Source organism: Bombina bombina, chromosome 4 (assembly GCF_027579735.1).
Source record: "Bombina bombina isolate aBomBom1 chromosome 4, aBomBom1.pri, whole genome shotgun sequence".
Taxonomy (NCBI): domain Eukaryota; kingdom Metazoa; phylum Chordata; class Amphibia; order Anura; family Bombinatoridae; genus Bombina; species Bombina bombina.
In genome coordinates, this window is record NC_069502.1 from 233,335,103 (window position 1) to 233,356,090 (window position 20,988).

At 44.7% G+C, this 20,988-nt stretch overlaps 1 protein-coding gene across 9 annotated transcripts in view; it reads left to right on the plus strand.

The window, feature by feature from the left end:
* The window catches only part of TRIP12 (thyroid hormone receptor interactor 12), a 1,052,161-nt gene that overhangs the window by 183,551 nt on the left and 847,622 nt on the right, over positions 1 to 20,988 (plus strand). For 8 of the 9 annotated variants that reach the window (XM_053709826.1, XM_053709829.1, XM_053709830.1 and 5 more), the window contains one exon: positions 9,057 to 9,847. In XM_053709826.1, the coding sequence (XP_053565801.1) occupies positions 9,057 to 9,847 (791 nt within the window). Of the gene's footprint in view, positions 1 to 9,056; positions 9,848 to 20,988 lie in introns of those variants that run through there. The other variant, XM_053709835.1, reaches the window with a different exon arrangement.

Below are 20,988 nucleotides of genomic sequence, written 5' to 3' on the forward strand. Positions count from 1 at the left end.
CCCCATGTGGTTGAGGGTGGGAGGGCTTAATGCCGCTTACAGCTATTGAGCAGTTTGGCCTTCATTCTAGGCCTCTGGATTTATCCTTTGGGCTTGATCCAACAGCTTGTACAGAATAGCTGTCTAGCATGCGGAAGGTTTGCAGATTGAAACCTGTTGCAGCTCTTAACACCTTGCAGGTGTACGCGTAAGCTGTTTCTAGTGTATCTAGATGCAGCGCTTACTATTGACTGAGTTATAAGAGGCCTTTTGGGTCTTCTTCCATTGCCTCCGGGTGAGTGGATCTCCTTTTAGGGATCTGTGTTTTCAGGTGATGGTATTCCCTGCTGGGATTTTTGTGTAGCTCGGGGTTTCCCGGAGCTGGGTAGGCTTCGTGCCTTCTCTTCCTTGTGTCCTCTGCTTGTGCGGAGGTGTTAAGGAGACTAGTCCTGTTAGTAGGATTTTTTGACCTTGAGGCATCCCTTGGTTGTCCTGAGGCTCTGAGATGTATCTTCATACGACTTCTAGCCTTGCTCCTTGGAGCGCTGGACTTTAGCTAGGGGTGGTCCCTTCCTTTGGTCGTCGGGGTTTTCGAGTTCTCTTGCTATCTGGATTTTCTGGATATGCATCCATACCCTTGTGTCTGTTTTTTTGGCCAGTTGGGGTGTTTAGTTCTAGGGTAAGGTTTGCCTGAAATATTGGGTACCCGGACCTGTTTTTCTCACTGAGACTTCCGGTTGCTGAAGCTTCGCTTGGCCTTTTTACCGACCCAGTCTGGGTGGTTTTGGAATCTTGGATCTCAGGGCTGGTCGGGGGGGTTCCACGGTAGTGGGAACTGGGGCTATGTCCTTGATCCATCTACCTAACCTGGTCATGGTTGGCAGGATTTCTGAGTATTTTTTACTCTTTGCCACAGAGTGACCCTTGTTCTCTGGTGGTTAGCAGTGTTGCTTGAGCCTTAAGAGTGGTTGGTTCATTCCCAGCTGCCGGCAGATGTCCAATTTCTGGTGCGCCTTAGGGTTGCATTCGCCTGGTTAGCTTGCCATTGTTCCTGTGGATTCCCTGCTCTGCAGGCAAATGGGTTGGCTGTGCCTCTGCTTGGCAAGCTACTTGTAGGGGGGTTCTTTTCTAGGACATCTGTGTTGGGAATTTCTCTTCCCATTAGCCGGTGCCTTCGGGCCTTGAGAACAGTTGTTGCTCTTCTGGCATCATCCTTTTTCTTTAGGGGATATTCTTCTCCCTATGGAGATAGAGTCCTTGCTTGGGGCTTCTCCTGGATGGGAAGCAGAAAGGTGGGATTGGTTCCCCTGGTGGTCTTGTTTGCTCCAAGCAAACTTGTTGGGCCTTTGATTTGATAGATCCTTAGGTCTATGGCCTTGTCTGTTTTCAGAGTCGGGTTGTACTTGTTCTCTGTGGGGATGGCTGTGCTATCCTTACGCTCGTTCCTGTTTCGGGATTCTTTGTTCCCCTGTTTTGGATCCCTAAAGCTGGGTTGGTCCAGCTGGCTGTGGGTCTGCAGGTCAGGCTGGTCGAGCGGTCTATGGAGCTGCGTTCGGTCACAGTCCTCTCTGGGTGTGTGAGCTTTGTTGAGTCTATCCTGTTAGCTTAGTCTACTAGGGTATAGATTTTCCGTCAACTTGCTCCATTGATTTCAGAAGAGAGATTACTCTTCCTTCGGGTTCTGAGGGTATACTCTTCTTCTCGGGGGCCTCGATTGAGGTTTGTGTTCCCTTTTTAGGGTCCTGTGTGCAGGTCCAGCGACTTAGGTTGCCTGGAGCGTGTCTTCATTCTGGGCGTTGCTTTTGCGGTCTGTTTCTTACTTGACTGCTTCTTCTTCCTCGCAAGTATCCTCTGTGTCGTCCTGTTAAGAACTCTGTGTTTTCAAACTTGGGGTTCTCTCCTGGGTGCATTACACACTTTTTCATGGTCGAATGCCTTGCTATTCTTGACACTGGGAGGACTTTGCCTTTTCAGATGCAATCCGTACTTGCAGGATGTTGAGACGTCTGTGCTGTCTCTGTGCCCGGTCTTATCCCGGGTTTTGCTTTGTATAGGTGTGGCCTCCTTTCCTTGTTTGGGCCGCTTTGGGCCTCTGTGAACTGAACTCACTTGTGGAGATGTTCTTTTTTGTATTAGGGAGACCTTTCAGTTTCCTTGGTTCTCCCTTTTCATTGTGTCCTCTCGTCTTGACATTGTGTCCTCTATAGCTTGGGTATTGTTTTCCCAAAAGTAATGAATGCAGCTGTGGACTCTTTCCATTTAAGAAGAAAAACATAAATTATGCTTACCTGATAATTTTCTTTTCTTCTGACGGAAAGAGTCCACAGCTCCCCGCCCGTAATTTTATGTGGGAGTCCTTATATTCTTCCGCCACCTTTCACCCTGATATTTCTTCTACTGTTCCTTGTTCCTCGGCAGAATGACTGGGGGATGAGGGGAGAGGAGTATTTAAGCCTTTGGCTGGGTTGTCTTCGCCTCCTCCTGGTGGCCAGGTGGTTCTTATTTCCCAAAAGTAATGAATGCAGCTGTGGAATCTTTCCATCAGAAGAAAAGGAAATTATCAGGTAAGCATAATTTGTTATTTCAACAAGATAACGACCCAAAACACTGCTCAAAATCTACTCTGGCATTTATGCAGAGGAACAAGTATAATTTTCTGGAATGGCCATTAAAAATCTGTGGGATGATTTGAAGTGGGCTGTCAATGCTCGGCAACCATCAAACCTAACTGAACTGGTGATGTTTTGCAAGGAGGAATGTTCCAAAATACCTTCATCCAGAATCCAGACCCTCATTACAGGCTATAGGAAGTGTCTATAGGCTGTTATCTCTGCTAAAGGAGGCTCTACTAAATATTGATGCAATATTTCTGTTGGGGTGCCCAAATTTATGCACCTATCTGATTTCGTTTTGATGTATATTGCACATTTTCTGTTAATCCAATAAACCTCATTTCACTACTGAAATATTACTGTGTCCTTCAGTTATTTGATAGATCAAAATGAAATTGCTAATCCAAGCACCCAATTATTTATAAATGAAAATCATTGAAATTGTCAGGGGTGCCTTAACTTTTGCATACGACTGTTTGTGTGTGTGTATATATGTATAAAGATTTTCACACTCTCTCACTATTAGTAAATATTTCTCCAACATAGGTGTGTCCGGTCCACGGCGTCATCCTTACTTGTGGGATATTCTCTTCCCCAACAGGAAATGGCAAAGAGCCCAGCAAAGCTGGTCACATGATCCCTCCTAGGCTCCGCCTACCCCAGTCATTCTCTTTGCCGTTGTACAGGCAACATCTCCACGGAGATGGCTTAGAGTTTTTTAGTGTTTAACTGTAGTTTTTCATTATTCAATCAAGAGTTTGTTATTTTCAAATAGTGCTGGTACGTACTATTTACTCAGAAACAGAAAAGAGATGAAGAATTCTGTTTGTATGAGGAAAATGATTTTAGCAACCGTAACTAAAATCCATGGCTGTTCCACACAGGACTGTTGAGAGCAATTAACTTCAGTTGGGGGAACAGTTTGCAGTCCCTTGCTGCTTGAGGTATGACACATTCTAACAAGACGATGTAATGCTGGAAGCTGTCATTTTCCCTATGGGATCCGGTAAGCCATGTTTATTACGATTGTAAATAAGGGCTTCACAAGGGCTTATTTAAACTGTAGACTTTTTTTGGGCTAAATCGATTGATATTAACACTTATTTAGCCTTGAGGAATCATTTATTCTGGGTATTTTGATTTAATAATATCGGCAGGCACTGTTTTAGACACCTTATTCTTTAGGGGCTTTCCCAAAGCATAGGCAGAGTCTCATTTTCGCGCCGGTGTTGCGCACTTGTTTTTGAGAGGCATGGCATGCAGTCGCATGTGAGAGGAGCTCTGATACTTATAAAAGACTTCTGAAGGCGTCATTTGGTATCGTATTCCCCTTTGGGTTTGGTTGGGTCTCAGCAAAGCAGATACCAGGGACTGTAAAGGGGTTTAAAGCTTAAAACGGCTCCGGTTCCGTTATTTTAAGGGTTAAAGCTTCCAAAATTGGTGTGCAATATTTTCAAGGCTTTAAGACGCTGTGGTGAAAATTTGGTGAATTTTGAACAATTCCTTCATGTTTTTTCGCAATTGCAGTAATAAAGTGTGTTCAGTTTAAAATTTAAAGTGACAGTAACGGTTTTATTTTAAAACGTTTTTTGTACTTTCTGATCAAGTTTATGCCTGTTTAACATGTCTGAACTACCAGATAGACTGTGTTCTGAATGTGGGGAAGCCAGAATTCCTATTCATTTAAATAAATGTGATTTATGTGATAATGACAATGATGCCCAAGATGATTCCTCAAGTGAGGGGAGTAAGCATGGTACTGCATCATTCCCTCCTTCGTCTACACGAGTCTTGCCCACTCAGGAGGCCCCTAGTACATCTAGCGCGCCAATACTCCTTACTATGCAACAATTAACGGCTGTAATGGATAATTCTGTCAAAAACATTTTAGCCAAAATGAACCCTTGTCAGCGTAAGCGTGGCTGCTCTGTTTTAGTTACTGAAGAGCATGACGACGCTGATATTAATATCTCTGAAGGGCCCCTAACCCAATCTGAGGGGGCCAGGGAGGTTTTGTCTGAGGGAGAAATTACTGATTTAGGGAACATTTCTCAGCAGGCTGAATCTGATGTGATTACATTTAAATTTAAATTGGAACATCTCCGCATTTTGCTTAAGGAGGTATTATCCACTCTGGATGATTGTGAAAATTTAGTCATCCCAGAGAAACTATGTAAAATGGACAAGTTCCTAGAGGTGCCGGGGCTCCCAGAAGCTTTTCCTATACCCAAGCGGGTGGCGGACATTGTTAATAAAGAATGGGAAAGGCCCGGTATTCCTTTCGTCCCTCCCCCCATATTTAAAAAATTGTTTCCTATGGTCGACCCCAGAAAGGACTTATGGCAGTCAGTCCCCAAGGTCGAGGGAGCGGTTTCTACTTTAAACAAACGCACCACTATTCCCATAGAGGATAGTTGTGCTTTCAAAGATCCTATGGATAAAAAATTAGAAGGTTTGCTTAAAAAGATGTTTGTTCAGCAGGGTTACCTTCTACAACCCATTTCATGCATTGTCCCTGTCACTACAGCCGCATATTTCTGGTTTGATGAACTGCTTAAGGTGCTCGATAGTGACTCTCCTCCTTATGAGGAGATTATGGACAGAATCAATGCTCTCAAATTGGCTAATTCTTTCACTCTAGACGCCTCTTTGCAATTGGCTAAGTTAGCGGCTAAGAACTCTGGGTTTGCTATTGTGGCGCGCAGAGCGCTTTGGTTGAAATCTTGGTCGGCTGATGCGTCTTCCAAGAACAAGCTACTAAACATTCCTTTCAAGGGGAAAACGCTGTTTGGTCCTGACTTGAAAGAGATTATCTCTGATATCACTGGGGGTAAGGGCCACGCCCTTCCTCAGGATCGGCCTTTCAAGGCAAAAAATAGACCTAATTTTCGTCCCTTTCGTAAAAACGGACCAGCCCAAGGTGCTACGTCCTCTAAGCAAGAGGGTAATACTTCTCAGGCCAAGCCAGCTTGGAGACCAATGCAAGGCTGGAACAAGGGAAAGCAGGCCAAGAAACCTGCCACTGCTACCAAGACAGCATGAAATATTGGCCCCCGATCCGGGACCGGATCTGGTGGGGGGCAGACTCTCTCTCTTCGCTCAGGCTTGGGCAAGAGATGTTCTGGATCCTTGGGCGCTAGAAATAGTCTCCCAGGGTTATCTTCTGGAATTCAAGGGACTTCCCCCAAGGGGGAGGTTCCACAGGTCGCAGTTGTCTTCAGACCACATAAAAAGACAGGCGTTCTTACATTGTGTAGAAGACCTGTTAAAAATGGGAGTGATTCATCCTGTTCCATTAAGAGAACAAGGGATGGGGTTCTACTCCAATCTGTTCATAGTTCCCAAAAAAGAGGGAACGTTCAGACCAATCCTAGATCTCAAGATCTTAAACAAATTTCTCAAGGTCCCATCGTTCAAGATGGAAACCATTCGAACTATCCTTCCTTCCATCCAGGAAGGTCAATTCATGACCACGGTGGATTTAAAGGATGCGTATCTACATATTCCTATCCACAAGGAACATCATCGGTTCCTAAGGTTTGCATTCCTGGACAAACATTACCAGTTCGTGGCGCTTCCTTTCGGATTAGCCACTGCTCCAAGGATTTTCACAAAGGTACTAGGGTCCCTTCTAGCGGTGCTAAGACCAAGGGGCATTGCAGTAGTACCTTACCTGGACGACATTCTGATTCAAGCGTCGTCCCTTCCTCAAGCAAAGGCTCACACGGACATTGTCCTGGCCTTTCTCAGATCTCACGGCTGGAAAGTGAACGTGGAAAAGAGTTCTCTATCCCCGTCAACAAGGGTTCCCTTCTTGGGAACAATTATAGACTCCTTAGAAATGAGGATCTTTCTAACAGAGGCCAGAAAAACAAAGCTTCTGGACTCTTGTCGGATACTTCATTCCGTTCCTCTTCCTTCCATAGCTCAGTGCATGGAAGTGATCGGGTTGATGGTGGCGGCGATGGACATAGTTCCTTTTGCGCGCATTCATCTAAGACCATTACAACTGTGCATGCTCAGTCAGTGGAATGGGGACTATACAGACTTGTCTCCGAAGATACAAGTAAATCAGAGGACCAGAGACTCACTCCGTTGGTGGCTGTCCCTGGACAATCTGTCTCAAGGGATGATGTTCCACAGACCAGAGTGGGTCATTGTCACGACCGACGCCAGTCTGATAGGCTGGGGCGCGGTCTGGGGATCCCTGAAAGCTCAGGGTCTTTGGTCTCGGGAAGAATCTCTTCTACCGATAAATATTCTGGAACTGAGAGCGATATTCAATGCTCTCCAGGCCTGGCCCCAGCTTGCGAGGACCAGGTTCATACGGTTTCAATCAGACAACATGACGACTGTTGCGTACATCAACCATCAGGGGGGAACAAGGAGTTCCCTAGCGATGGAAGAAGTAACCAAAATTATTCTTTGGGCGGAGTCTCACTCCTGCCACCTGTCTGCTATCCACATCCCAGGAGTGGAAAATTGGGAAGCGGATTTTCTGAGTCGGCAGACATTGCATCCGGGGGAGTGGGAACTCCATCCGGAAATCTTTGCCCAAGTCACTCACCTGTGGGGCATTCCAGACATGGATCTGATGGCCTCTCGTCAGAACTTCAAAGTTCCTTGCTACGGGGCCAGATCCAGGGATCCCAAGGCGGCTCTAGTGGATGCACTAGTAGTACCTTGGACCTTCAAACTAGCTTATGTGTTCCCGCCATTTCCTCTCATCCCCAGGCTGATAGCCAGGATCAAGCAGGAGAGGGCGTCGGTGATCTTGATAGCTCCTGCGTGGCCACGCAGGACTTGGTATGCAGATCTGGTGAATATGTCATCGGCTCCACCTTGGAAGCTACCTTTGAGACGAGACCTTCTTGTTCAGGGTCCGTTCGAACATCCGAATCTGGTTTCACTCCAGCTGACTGCTTGGAGATTGAACGCTTGATTTTATCGAAGCGAGGATTCTCAGATTCTGTTATCGATACTCTTGTTCAGGCCAGAAAGCCTGTGACTAGAAAGATTTACCACAAAATTTGGAAAAAATATATCTGTTGGTGTGAATCTAAAGGATTCCCTTGGGACAAGGTTAAGATTCCTAGGATTCTATCCTTCCTTCAAGAAGGATTGGAAAAAGGATTATCTGCAAGTTCCCTGAAGGGACAGATTTCTGCCTTGTCGGTATTACTTCACAAAAAGCTGGCAGCTGTGCCAGATGTTCAAGCCTTTGTTCAGGCTCTGGTTAGAATCAAGCCTGTTTACAAACCTTTGACTCCTCCTTGGAGTCTCAATTTAGTTCTTTCAGTTCTTCAGGGGGTTCCGTTTGAACCCTTACATTCCGTTGATATTAAGTTATTATCTTGGAAAGTTTTGTTTTTAGTTGCGATTTCTTCTGCTAGAAGAGTCTCAGAATTATCTGCTCTGCAGTGTTCTCCTCCTTATCTGGTGTTCCATGCAGATAAGGTGGTTTTACGTACTAAACCTGGTTTTCTTCCAAAAGTTGTTTCTAACAAAAACATTAACCAGGAGATTATCGTACCTTCTCTGTGTCCAAAACCAGTTTCAAAGAAGGAACGTTTGTTGCACAATTTGGATGTTGTTCGCGCTCTAAAATTCTATTTAGATGCTACAAAGGATTTTAGACAAACATCTTCCTTGTTTGTTGTTTATTCAGGTAAAAGGAGAGGTCAAAAAGCAACTTCTACCTCTCTCTCTTTTTGGATTAAAAGCATCATCAGATTGGCTTACGAGACTGCCGGACGGCAGCCTCCCGAAAGAATCACAGCTCATTCCACTAGGGCTGTGGCTTCCACATGGGCCTTCAAGAACGAGGCTTCTGTTGATCAGATATGTAGGGCAGCGACTTGGTCTTCACTGCACACTTTTACCAAATTTTACAAGTTTGATACTTTTGCTTCTTCTGAGGCTATTTTTGGGAGAAAGGTTTTGCAAGCCGTGGTGCCTTCCATTTAGGTGACCTGATTTGCTCCCTCCCTTCATCCGTGTCCTAAAGCTTTGGTATTGGTTCCCACAAGTAAGGATGACGCCGTGGACCGGACACACCTATGTTGGAGAAAACAGAATTTATGTTTACCTGATAAATTTCTTTCTCCAACGGTGTGTCCGGTCCACGGCCCGCCCTGGTTTTTTTAATCAGGTCTGATATTTTATTTTCTTTAACTACAGTCACCACGGTACCATATGGTTTCTCCTATGCAAATATTCCTCCTTAACGTCGGTCGAATGACTGGGGTAGGCGGAGCCTAGGAGGGATCATGTGACCAGCTTTGCTGGGCTCTTTGCCATTTCCTGTTGGGGAAGAGAATATCCCACAAGTAAGGATGACGCCGTGGACCGGACACACCGTTGGAGAAAGAAATTTATCAGGTAAACATAAATTCTGTTTTTTCTTTCTCCTCTCGCTCTCATATTTTTATGGTAAAAACCTAAGCAGTTTTATCTTGTTTTCAGGGGTGGCTGTAGCTCATCTTCCCTTTTAATATCGTACCCAGAGGATTCGGAAGGAAATACTTCAGAGTGTCAAAGGCCTACTAAAAAGGACGGTAATCGTGGAGTGAAACGTAGCTCCAGCCCTGATTATAACAGAACTGACTCCCCCAGTTGTACAAAGAAACCCAAAGCACTTCAGCACGCTGAGTCCTCTGTGGGGACAAGGCGACCAAATAAACCCAAGAAAAGGCAAGGTGGCCAGGAGCAGCCATCTCAACCCACACCATTGCCGTCAACAAGCAAAGCACACAGCAGGAAGGGTGGAGCCCCCGGCACCCCTCCGCTGGTCAAAAGAAAAAGGACAGATAATTCAACTTGTGTGAACAGCAGTGCAGCCGTTGTATCGACTGGTGGCGAAGACAGGTCTGCAAAACCCACCAAGCTGGCTTCAAAATCGGCCACCTCAGCCAAAGCTGGGTGTAGCACCATAACAGATTCCTCTTCTTCTGCCTCCACCTCTTCCTCTTCCTCCACAGTCGCCTCAGTTTCCTCTGCAGCACCTCCAGGAGCCTGTGTAAAGCAAGGGAAAGACCAGAACAAAGCCAGGCGTTCCCGTTCTGCTTCAAGTCCCAGTCCACGAAGGAGCAGCAGGGAAAAGGAGCAGGCTAAAGCTAGTGGCTCCTCAAAGTTTGACTGGGCAGCTCGTTTTAGTCCCAAAGTTAGCCTTCCCAAAACTAAACTCTCCCTCCCTGGGTCTTCCAAGCCTGAGACATCAAAACCTGGACCCTCAGGATTGCAGGCTAAATTAGCAAGTAAGTTGTGCCGTAATAGTCTTACAAAATGGGTGGGAATGTTTATTGACCTTTTAATTAAAACTTAGCTTCCAATATTCCCCACATCATGACAAGGCAGGAAGTTAGTTTTTTTTTTTTTTTTGATAAACGTGTTGTGTTAGTGGAATTGGCCATTTTAGGCACACTAAGAAACCTTGTAATTACAATGTTTTATTTCTCTTGTAAGGTATATCCAGTCCACGGATCATCCATTACTTGTGGGATATTCTCATTCCCAACAGGAAGTTGCAAGAGGACACCCACAGCAGAGCTGTTATATAGCTCCTCCCCTAACTGCCATACCCAGTCATTCTCTTGCAACTCTCAACAAGCATGGAGGTAGTAAGAGAGAAAGTGGTGAAATATAGTTAGTTTTTTCTTCAATCAAAAGTTTATTTTTAAATGGTACCGGAGTTGTACTATTTTATCCCAGGCAGTAAATAGAAGAAGAATCTGCCTGTGTTTTCTATGATCTTAGCAGGTTGTAACTAAGATCCATTGCTGTTCTCACATATGACTGAGGAGTGAGGTAACTTCAGCGGGAGAATGGCGTGCAGGTTATCCTGCTATGAGGTATGTGCAATTAAAGATTTTTTCTAGAGTTGTAAATGCTAGAAAATGCTGCTGATACCGGATTTATGTAAGGTAAGCCTGGATACAGTGATTTAATAGCGACTGGTATCATGCTTACTTTCAGAGGTGATACTCTTATAAATTTACAATATAAAACGTTTGCTGGCATGTTTAAACGTTTTTATATATGTTTTGGTGATAAAAACTTTATTGGGGCCTAGTTTATTCCACATGGCTGGCTTAAATTTGCCTAGAAACAGTTCCCTGAGGCTTTCCACTGTTGTAGTATGAGTGGGAGGGGCCTAATTTAGCTCTTTTTTTTTTTGCGCAGTTAAAATTACAGACTGAGACAACCAGCTTCCTCCAGGAGTCCCCTGAATTCTATAGGACATCTCTAAAGGGCTCAGAGGCTTTCCAAAGTCGTTTATTTGGGAAGGTAGGGCCACAGCAGAGCTGTGGCAGTTTGTTGTGACTGTTAAAAAAACGTTTTTTGATCCGTTTTTTTGAATTAAGGGGTTAATCATCCATTTGCAAGTGGGTGTAATGCTCTGCTAGCTTATTATACACACTGTAAAAATTTCGTTTGTTTTACTGCCTTTTTTCACTGTTTTTCAAATTCTGACAAAATTTGTTTCTCTTAAAGGCACAGTACCGTTTTTTATATTGCTTGTTAACTTGATTTAAAGTGTTTTCCAAGCTTGCTGGTCTCATTGCTAGTCTGTGTAAACATGTCTGACATAGAGGAAACTCCTTGTTCATTATGTTTAAAATCCATGGTAGAACCCCCTCTTAGAATGTGTACCAAATGTACTGATTTCACTTTAAGCAATAAAGATCATATTCTGTCTTTAAAAAATTTATCACCAGAGGAATCTGACGAGGGGGAAGTTATGCCAACTAACTCGCCCCACGTGTCAGCTCCTTTGACTCCCGCTCAAGGGACTCACGCTCAAATGACGCCAAGTACATCCAGGGCGCCCATAGCGTTTACTTTACAAGACATGGCGGCAGTCATGGATAATACACTGTCAGCGGTATTAGCCAGACTACCTGAATTTAGAGGAAAGCGAGATAGCTCTGGAGTTAGACTAAATACAGAGCATACTGACGCTTTAAGAACCATGTCTGATACTGCCTCACAATATGCAGAAGCTGAGGAAGGAGAGCTTCAGTCTGTGGGTGATGTTTCTGACTCAGGGAAGATGATGCAACCTGATTCTAATATTTCTACATTTAAATTTAAGCTTGAACACCTCCGCGTGTTACTCAGGGAGGTTTTAGCTGCTCTGAATGACTGTGATACAATTGCAGTGCCAGAGAAATTGTGTAGACTGGATAAATACTATGCAATGCCGGTGTGTACTGATGTTTTTCCAATACCTAAAAGGTTTACAGAAATTATTACTAAGGAATGGGATAGACCAGGTGTGCCGTTCTCTCCCCCTCCTATTTTTAGGAAAATGTTTCCAATAGACGCCACCGCACGGGACTTATGGCAGACAGTCCCTAAGGTGGAGGGAGCAGTTTCTACTCTAGCAAAGCGTACTACTATCCCTGTCGAGGACAGTTGTGCTTTTTTAGATCCAATGGATAAAAAGTTAGAGGGTTACCTTAAGAAAATGTTTATTCAACAAGGTTTTATCCTTCAGCCCCTTGCATGCATTGCTCCTGTCACTGCTGCTGCGGCGTTTTGGTTTGAGTCTCTGGAAGAGGCTTTACAGGTAGCGACTCCATTGGATGACATACTTGACAAGCTTAGAGCACTTAAGCTAGCCAATTCTTTTGTTTCTGATGCCATTATTCATTTGACTAAACTAACGGCTAAGAATTCTGGTTTTGCTATCCAGGCGCGCAGAGCGCTATGGCTTAAATCATGGTCAGCTGACGTTACTTCAAAGTCTAAGCTTCTTAACATCCCCTTCAAGGGACAGACCCTATTCGGGCCTGGTCTGATGGTGATCATTTCTGATATCACTGGAGGAAAAGGTCATGCCCTTCCTCAGGATAGGTCCAAATCAAGGGCCAAACAGTCTAATTTTCGTGCCTTTCGAAACTTCAAGGCAAGTGCGGCATCAACTTCCTCTAATGCAAAACAAGAGGGAACTTTTGCTCTGTCCAAGACGGTCTGGAGACCTAACCAGACCTGGAACAAAGGTAAGCAGGCCAAAAAGCCTGCTGCTGCCTCTAAGACAGCATGAAGGAACGGCCCCCTATCCGGTAACTGATCTAGTAGGGGGCAGACTTTCGCTCTTCGCCTAGGCGTGGGCAAGAGATGTCCAGGATCCCTGGGCGTTGGAAATTATATCCCAGGGATATCTTCTGGACTTCAAAGCTTTCCCCCCAAAAGGGAGATTTCACCTTTCACAATTATCTGCGAACCAGATAAAGAGAGAGGCATTCTTACACTGCGTACAAGACCTAGTTATGGGAGTGATCCATCCAGTTCCAAAGGAGGAACAGGGACAGGAATTTTACTCAAATCGGTTTGTGGTTCCCAAAAAAGAGGGAACCTCAGACCAATTTTGGATCTAAAGATCTTAAACAAATTTCTCAGAGTTCCATCATTCAAGATGGAGACTATTCGTACCATCCTATCTATGATCCAGGAGGGTCAATACATGACTACAGTGGATTTAAAGGATGCTTATCTTCACATTCCGATACACAAAGATCATCATCGGTTTCTCAGCTTTCTAGACAGGCATTACCAGTTTGTAGCTCTTCCCTTTGGGTTAGCTACAGTCCCAAGAATTTTTACGAAGATTCTGGGGTCGCTTCTGGCGGTCCTAAGGCCGCGGGGCATAGCAGTGGCCCCTTATTTAGACGACATCCTGATTCAGGCGTCAAACTTCCAAATTGCCAAGTCTCATACGGACATAGTGTTGGCATTTCTGAGGTCGCATGGGTGGAAGGTGAACGAGGAAGAGAGTTCTCTATCCCCCCTCACAAGAGTTTCCTTCCTAGGGACTCTGATAGATTCTGTAGAAATGAAAATGTACCTGACGGAGTCCAGGTTATCAAAACTTCTAAATTCCTGCCGTGTGCTTTATTCCATTCCTCGCCCTTCGGTGGCTCAGTGCATGGAAGTAATCGGCTTAATGGTAGCGGCAATGGACATAGTGCCGTTTGCACGCCTACATCTCAGACCGCTGCAACTCTGCATGCTCAGTCAGTGGAATGGGGATTACACAGAGTTGTCCCCTCTACTAAATCTGGATCAAGAGACCAGGGATTCTCTTCTCTGGTGGCTATCTCGGGTCCATCTGTCCAAAGGTATGACTTTTCGCAGGCCAGATTGGACAATTGTAACAACAGATGCCAGCCTTCTAGGTTGGGGTGCAGTCTGGAACTCCCTGAAGGCTCAGGGATCGTGGACTCAGGAGGAGACACTCCTTCCAATAAATATTCTGGAACTGAGAGCGATATTCAATGCTCTTCAGGCTTGGCCACACTTAGCAACTCTGAGGTACATCAGATTTCAGTCGAACAACATCACGACTGTGGCTTACATCAACCATCAAGGGGGAACAAGAAGTTCCCTAGCGATGTTAGAAGTCTCAAAGATAATTCGCTGGGTAGAGATTCACTCTTGCCACCTATCAGCTATCCATATCCATGGTGTAGAGAACTGGGAGGCGGATTTTCTAAGTCGTCAGACTTTTCATCCGGGGGAGTGGGAACTCTATCCGGAGGTGTTTGCACAATTGATTCATCGTTGGGGCAAACCAGAACTGGATCTCATGGCGTCTCGCCAGAACGCCAAGCTTCCTTGTTACAGATCCAGGTCCAGGGATCCCAAGGCGACGCTGATAGATGCTCTAGCAGCGCCCTGGTCTTTCAACCTGGCTTATGAGTTTCCACCGTTTCCTCTGCTCCCTCGTCTGATTGCCAAGATCAAGCAGGAGAGAGCATCGGTGATCTTGATAGCGCCTGCGTGGCCACACAGGACCTGGTATGCAGATCTAGTGGACATGTCATTCTTTCCACCTTGGACTCTGCCGTTAAGACAAGACCTTCTACTACAAGATCCTTTCAATCATCCAAATCTAATTTCTCTGAGACTGACTGCCTGGAGATTGAACGCTTGATTTTATCAAAGCGTGGCTTCTCCGAGTCAGTCATTGATACCTTAATACAGGCACGCAAGCCTGTCACCAGGAAAATTTACCATAAAATATGGCGTAAATATCTTTATTGGTGTGAATCCAAGGGTTACTCATGGAGTAAGGTCAGGATTCCCAGGATACTATCCTTTCTACAAGAAGGTTTGGAAAAAGGATTGTCGGCTAGTTCCTTGAAGGGACAGATTTCTGCCCTATCTATTCTTTTGCACAAGCGTCTGGCAGATGTTCCAGACGTTCAGGCATTTTGTCAGGCTTTAGTTAGAATTAAGCCTGTGTTTAAACCTGTTGTTCCACCATGGAGCTTAAATTTGGTTCTTAAGGTTCTTCAAGGAGTTCCGTTTGAACCTCTTCATTCCATAGATATCAAACTTTTATCTTGGAAAGTTCTTTTTTTGGTAGCTATTTCCTCGGCTCGTAGAGTCTCCGAGTTATCTTCTTTACATTGTGATTCTCCTTATCTGATTTTCCATGCGGATAAGGTAGTCCTGCGTACCAAACCTGGGTTTTTACCTAAGGTGGTATCTAACAAGAATATCAATCAAGAGATTGTTGTTCCGTCTTTGTGTCCTAATCCTTCTTCAAAGAAGTAACGTCTATTACACAATCTGGACGTGGTTCGTGCTTTAAAGTTTTACTTACAAGCTACTAAGATTTTCGTCAAACATCTGCTTTGTTTGTTGTCTACTCTGGACAGAGGAGAGGTCAAAAGGCTTCGGCAACCTCTCTCTTTTTGGCTAAGAAGCATAATCCGCTTAGCCTATGAGACTGCTGGCCAGTAGCCTCCAGAAAGGATTACAGCTCATTCTACTAGAGCTGTGGCTTCCACATGGGCCTTTAAAAATGAGGCTTCTGTTGAACAGATTTGCAAGGCGGCGACTTGGTCTTCGCTTCATACCTTTTCAAAATTCTACAAATTTGATACTTTTGCTTCTTCGGAGGCTATTTTGGGGAGAAAGGTTTTGCAGGCAGTGGTACCTTCCGTTTAAGTACCTGCCTTGTCCCTCCCTTCATCCGTGTACTTTAGCTTTGGTATTGGTATCCCACAAGTAATGGATGATCCGTGGACTGGATACACCTTACAAGAGAAAACATAATTTATGCTTACCTGATAAATTTATTTCTCTTGTGGTGTATCCAGTCCACGGCCCGCCCTGTCTTTTTAAGGCAGGTAATTTTTACATTTAAACTACAGTCACCACTGCACCCTATGGTTTCTCCTTTCTCTGCTTGTTTTCGGTCGAATGACTGGATATGGCAGTTAGGGGAGGAGCTATATAACAGCTCTGCTGTGGGTGTCCTCTTGCAACTTCCTGTTGGGAATGAGAATATCCCACAAGTAATGGATGATCTGTGGACTGGATACACCACAAGAGAAATAAATTTATCAGGTAAGCATAAATTATGTTTTTCTTGCAGTAAATTAACATACTAGTGAAGTGTGATTTTTTTTTTTTTTTTTTTTTTTTTTTTTATTTAATTTTTTTTTTTTTTAATGCATTTACTCCATGTTCTTGAATTGGTTCTAAATAGCAAAACTCTACCCACCACTTGCTTAGACACCATTAAAGGGACATTATGTACTAGATTTTACTTTGCATAAATGTTTTGTAGATGATCCATTTATATAGCCTATACAGTTTTTCTTTTACAAGATACAATGAGTCCACGGATTTCATCCTTGTGGGATATCGCCTCCTGGTCAGCAGGAGGAGGCAAAGAGCTCCACAGCAGAGCTGCATAAATAGCTCCTCCCTTCCCTCCCAACCCAGTCATTCTCTTTGCCTGTGTTAGTGATAGGAAGAGGTAAAGTGAGGTGTTAGTTTAGATTCTTCAATCAAGAGTTTATTATTTCTCTTGTTAAGTGTGTTCAGTCCACGGGTCATCCATTACTTATGGGATATATTCTCCTTCCCAACAGGAAGTTGCAAGAGGATCACCCAAGCAGAGCTGCTATATAGCTCCTCCCCTCACATGTCATATCCAGTCATTCTCTTGCAACCCTCAACAAAGAAGGAGGTCGCGAGAGGAGCTGGAGTTTTTACTTAACTATTCTTCAATCAAAAGTTTCTTATTTTAAATGGCACCGGAGTGTGCTGTTTTTCTATCTCAGGCAGTATTTGGAAGAAGAAACTGCCTGCGTTTTTTTCTATGATCTTAGCAGGCGTAACTAAGATCCACTGGCTGTTCTCGACATTCTGAGGAGTGGGGTAACTTCAGAAACTGGGAATAGCATGCGGGGTCCTCCGCAAATGAGGTATGTGCAGTACATTATTTTCTCGGAATGGAATTGACTAAGAAAATACTGCTGTTACTGTATGATGTAAGTACAGCCTTAAATGCAGTAGTGGCAACTGGTATCAGGCTGATAAATGTATGCGCAGTCGAGTTATTTTCTAGGGACTAGAATTTGACTGAGAAAATACTGTTAAAACTGAAATAATACTTAAGCCTTATCTGCAGTGGTAGCGACTGGTAGCAGGCTTAGTGATAACTTTGCATGACATTGGAAAATGTTGTTTTTTAATAAAACGTTTACTGGCATGTTATTCGTTTTTGTGAGGTACTTTGGTGATAAATCTCTTTGGGCATGATTTTTTCCACATGGCTAACATATATTTTCTGCATGGAAACCGTTATATCAGGGCTCCCACTGTTGTAATAGGAGTGGGAGGGACCTTGTTTTAGCGCCTTGTTGCGCAGTTAAATTTCTAGCACAGTCTTCCTGCTTCTTCCTCCTTGATCCAGGACGTCTCTAGAGAGCTCAGGGGTCTGCAAAATTCATTTTTGAGGGAGGTAATCAGTCACAGCAGATCTTTGACAGTGTGTTTGACTGTGATTAAAAGCGTTAAATCTTAATTGATATCCGTTTTATCCGTTTTGGGTATTGAGGGGTTAATCATCCTTTTGCTAATGGGTGCAATCCTCTGCTAATAATACACTTCTTGTTAAGAATTGTTTAATTATATCTGTATTTTGAAGCTCTGCAGCGTTTTTTATATTGCTTGTAAACTTATTGAAAGTGATTTCCAAGCTTGCTAGTTTCATTGCTAAGTCTGTTTAAACATGTCTGATTCAGAGGAACCTGTTTGTTCATCATGTTCAAAAGCCAACGTGGAGCCCAATAGAAGATCAGTACCAATTGTATTGATATTGCTTTGAATAAAAGTCAATCTGTATCGATAGAGAAAATATCACCAGACAACGAGGGGGAAGTTATGCCGCCTAACTCTCCTCACGTGTCAGTACCTGCGTCTCCCGCTCGGGAGATGCGTAAGATTGAAACGCCAAGTACATCTAGGCCCTTACAAATCACTTTACATGATATGGCTAATGTTATGAAAGAAGTATTATATAATATGCCCGAATTAAGGGGCAAGCGCGATAGCTCTGGGTTAAGGACAGAGCGCGCTGATGACACGAGAGCCATGTCTGATACTGCGTCACAATTTGCAGAACATGAGGACGGTGAGCTTCATTCTGTCGGTGACGGTTCTGATCCGGGGAGACCGGATTCAGAAATTTCAAATTTTAAATTTAAGCTTGAGAACCTCCGTGTGTTACTAGGGGAGGTATTAGCGGCTCTGAATGATTGCGACACGGTGGCAATTCCAGAGAAAATGTGTAGGTTGGATAGATACTTTGCGGTACCGGTGTGTACTGACGTCTTTCCTATACCAAAAAGACTTACAGAAATTATTAGTAAGGAGTGGGATAGACCCGGTGTGCCTTTTTCCCCTCCCCAGATATTTAGAAAAATGTTTCCTATAGACGCCACCACACGAGACTTATGGCAGACGGTCCCTAAGGTGGAGGTAGCAGTTTCTACTTTAGCCAAACGTACCACTATCCCGGTGGAGGATAGCTGTGCTTTCTCAGATCCAATGGATAAAAAATTAGAGGGTTATCTTAAGAAAATGTTTGTTCAACAGGGTTTTATATTGCAGCCTCTTGCATGCATTGCGCCTGTCACGGCTGCAGCGGCATTCTGGTTTGAGTCTCTGGAAGAGGCGATTCGTACAGCGCCATTGGATGAGGCTTTGAGCAAAGTTAGAACCCTTAAGCAAGCTAATGCGTTTGTTTCAGATGCCGTAGTACATCTAACCAAACTTACGGCTAAAAATTCCGGATTCGCCATACAGGCACGCAGAGCGCTCTGGCTTAAATCCTGGTCAGCGGATGTAACTTCCAAATCTAAGCTACTTAACATTCCTTTCAAACGGCAGACCTTATTCGGGCCCGGCTTGAAGGAAATTATTGTTGACATTACGGGAGGTAAGGGCCACGCCTTTCCTCAGGACAGGGCCAAACCAAAGGCCAAACAGTCTAATTTTCGTGCCTTTCGTAACTTCAAGGCAGGAGCAGCATCAACTTCCTCCGCTCCAAAACAGGAAGGAACTACTGCTCGTTACAGACAGGGTTGGAAAAGCAACCAATCATGGAACAAGGGCAAGCTGGCCAGAAAGCCTACTCCCGCCCCTAAGACAGCATGAAGACAGGGCCCCCTATCCGGAGACGGATTTAGTGGGGGGCAGACTTTCTCTCTTCGCCCAGGCTTGGGCAAGAGATGTGCAGGATCCCTGGACGTTGAAGATTAAATCTCAGGGATACCTTCTGGATTTCAAAACCTCTCCTCCACAAGGGAGGTTCCATCTATCGAGGTTATCAACGAACCTAGTAAAGAGAGAGGCATTTCTACAATGTGTACAAGACCTCTTAATCATGGGAGTGATCCACTCAGTTCCGCGATCGGAACAGGGACAAGGATTTTACTCAAATCTATTTGTGGTTCCCAAAAAAGAGGGAATCTTCAGACCAATCTTGGACTTAAAGATCTTAAACAAATTCCTAAGGGTACCATCGTTCAAGATGGAAACCATTCGAACCATCCTACCCATGATCCAAGAGGGTCAATATATGACCACAGTGGACTTAAAAGATGCTTACCTTCACATACCGATTCACAAAGATCATTATCGGTACCTAAGGTTTGCCTTTCTAGACAGGCATTACCAGTTTGTGGCTCTTCCCTTCGGGTTAGCCACGGCCCCGAGAATTTTTACGAAGGTTCTGGGCTCACTTCTGGCGGTACTAAGACCACGAGGCATAGTGGTGGCTCCGTACCTAGACGACATTCTGATACAAGCGTCAAGTTTTCAGAATGCAAAGTCTCATACAGAGATAGTTATAGCATTTCTGAAGTTGCATGGGTGGAAAGTGAACGTGGAAAAGAGTTCTCTGTTACCACTCACAAGGGTTCCTTTTCTAGGGACTCTTATAGATTCTGTAGAGATGAAGATTTACCTGACTGAGTCCAGGTTATCAAAGATTCTCAATGCTTGCCGTGTCCTTCATTCCATTCCAAGCCCAATAGCTCAGTGCATTGAGGTAATCGGCTTAATGGTCGCAGCAATGGACATAGTGCCATTTGCGCGCCTGCATCTCAGACCGCTGCAACTATGCATGCTCAGTCAATGGAACGGGGATTACTCAGATCTGTCCCCTTTGCTAAATCTGGATCAGGAAACCAGAGATTCTCTTCTCTGGTGGTTATCTGTCCAAAGGAATGACCTTTCGCAGACCAGATTGGACGATTGTAACAACGGATGCCAGCCTCCTAGGCTGGGGAGCAGTCTGGAATTCCCTGAAGGCTCAGGGATCGTGGACTCAGGAGGAGAAACTCCTTCCAATAAACATTCTAGAATTAAGAGCAATATTCAATGCTCTTCTAGCTTGGCCTCAGTTAGCAAAACTGAGGTTCATCAGATTTCAGTCGGACAATATCACGACTGTGGCTTACATCAATCATCAAGGGGGAACCAGGAGTTCCCTAGCGATGTTGGAAGTCTCGAAGATAATTCGCTGGGCAGAGTCTCACTCTTGCCACCTGTCAGCGATTTACATCCCAGGCGTGGAGAACTGGGAGGCGGATTTCCTAAGTCGCCAGACTTTTCATCCGGGAGAGTGGGAACTTCACCCGGAGGTATTTGCTCAACTGATTCGTCGTTGGGGCAAACCGGATCTGGATCTCATGGCATCTCGCCAGAACGCGAAGCTTCCTTGTTACGGATCCAGGTCCAGGGACCCGGGAGCGGTGCTAGTAGATGCATTAGCAGCCCCTTGGGTTTTCAACATAGCTTATGTGTTTCCACCATTTCCGTTGCTACCTCGACTGATTGCCAGGATCAAACAGGAGAGGTCATCGGTAATCCTGATAGCGCCTGCGTGGCCACGCAGGACCTGGTATGCAGACCTAGTGGACATGTCGTCCTGTCCACCATGGTCTCTACCTCTGAGGCAGGACCTTCTGATTCAGGGTCCTTTCAACCATCCAAACCTAATTTCTCTGAGGCTGACTGCCTGGAAATTGAACGCTTGATTCTATCAAAGCGTGGGTTTTCGGATTCGGTTATTGATACATTAATA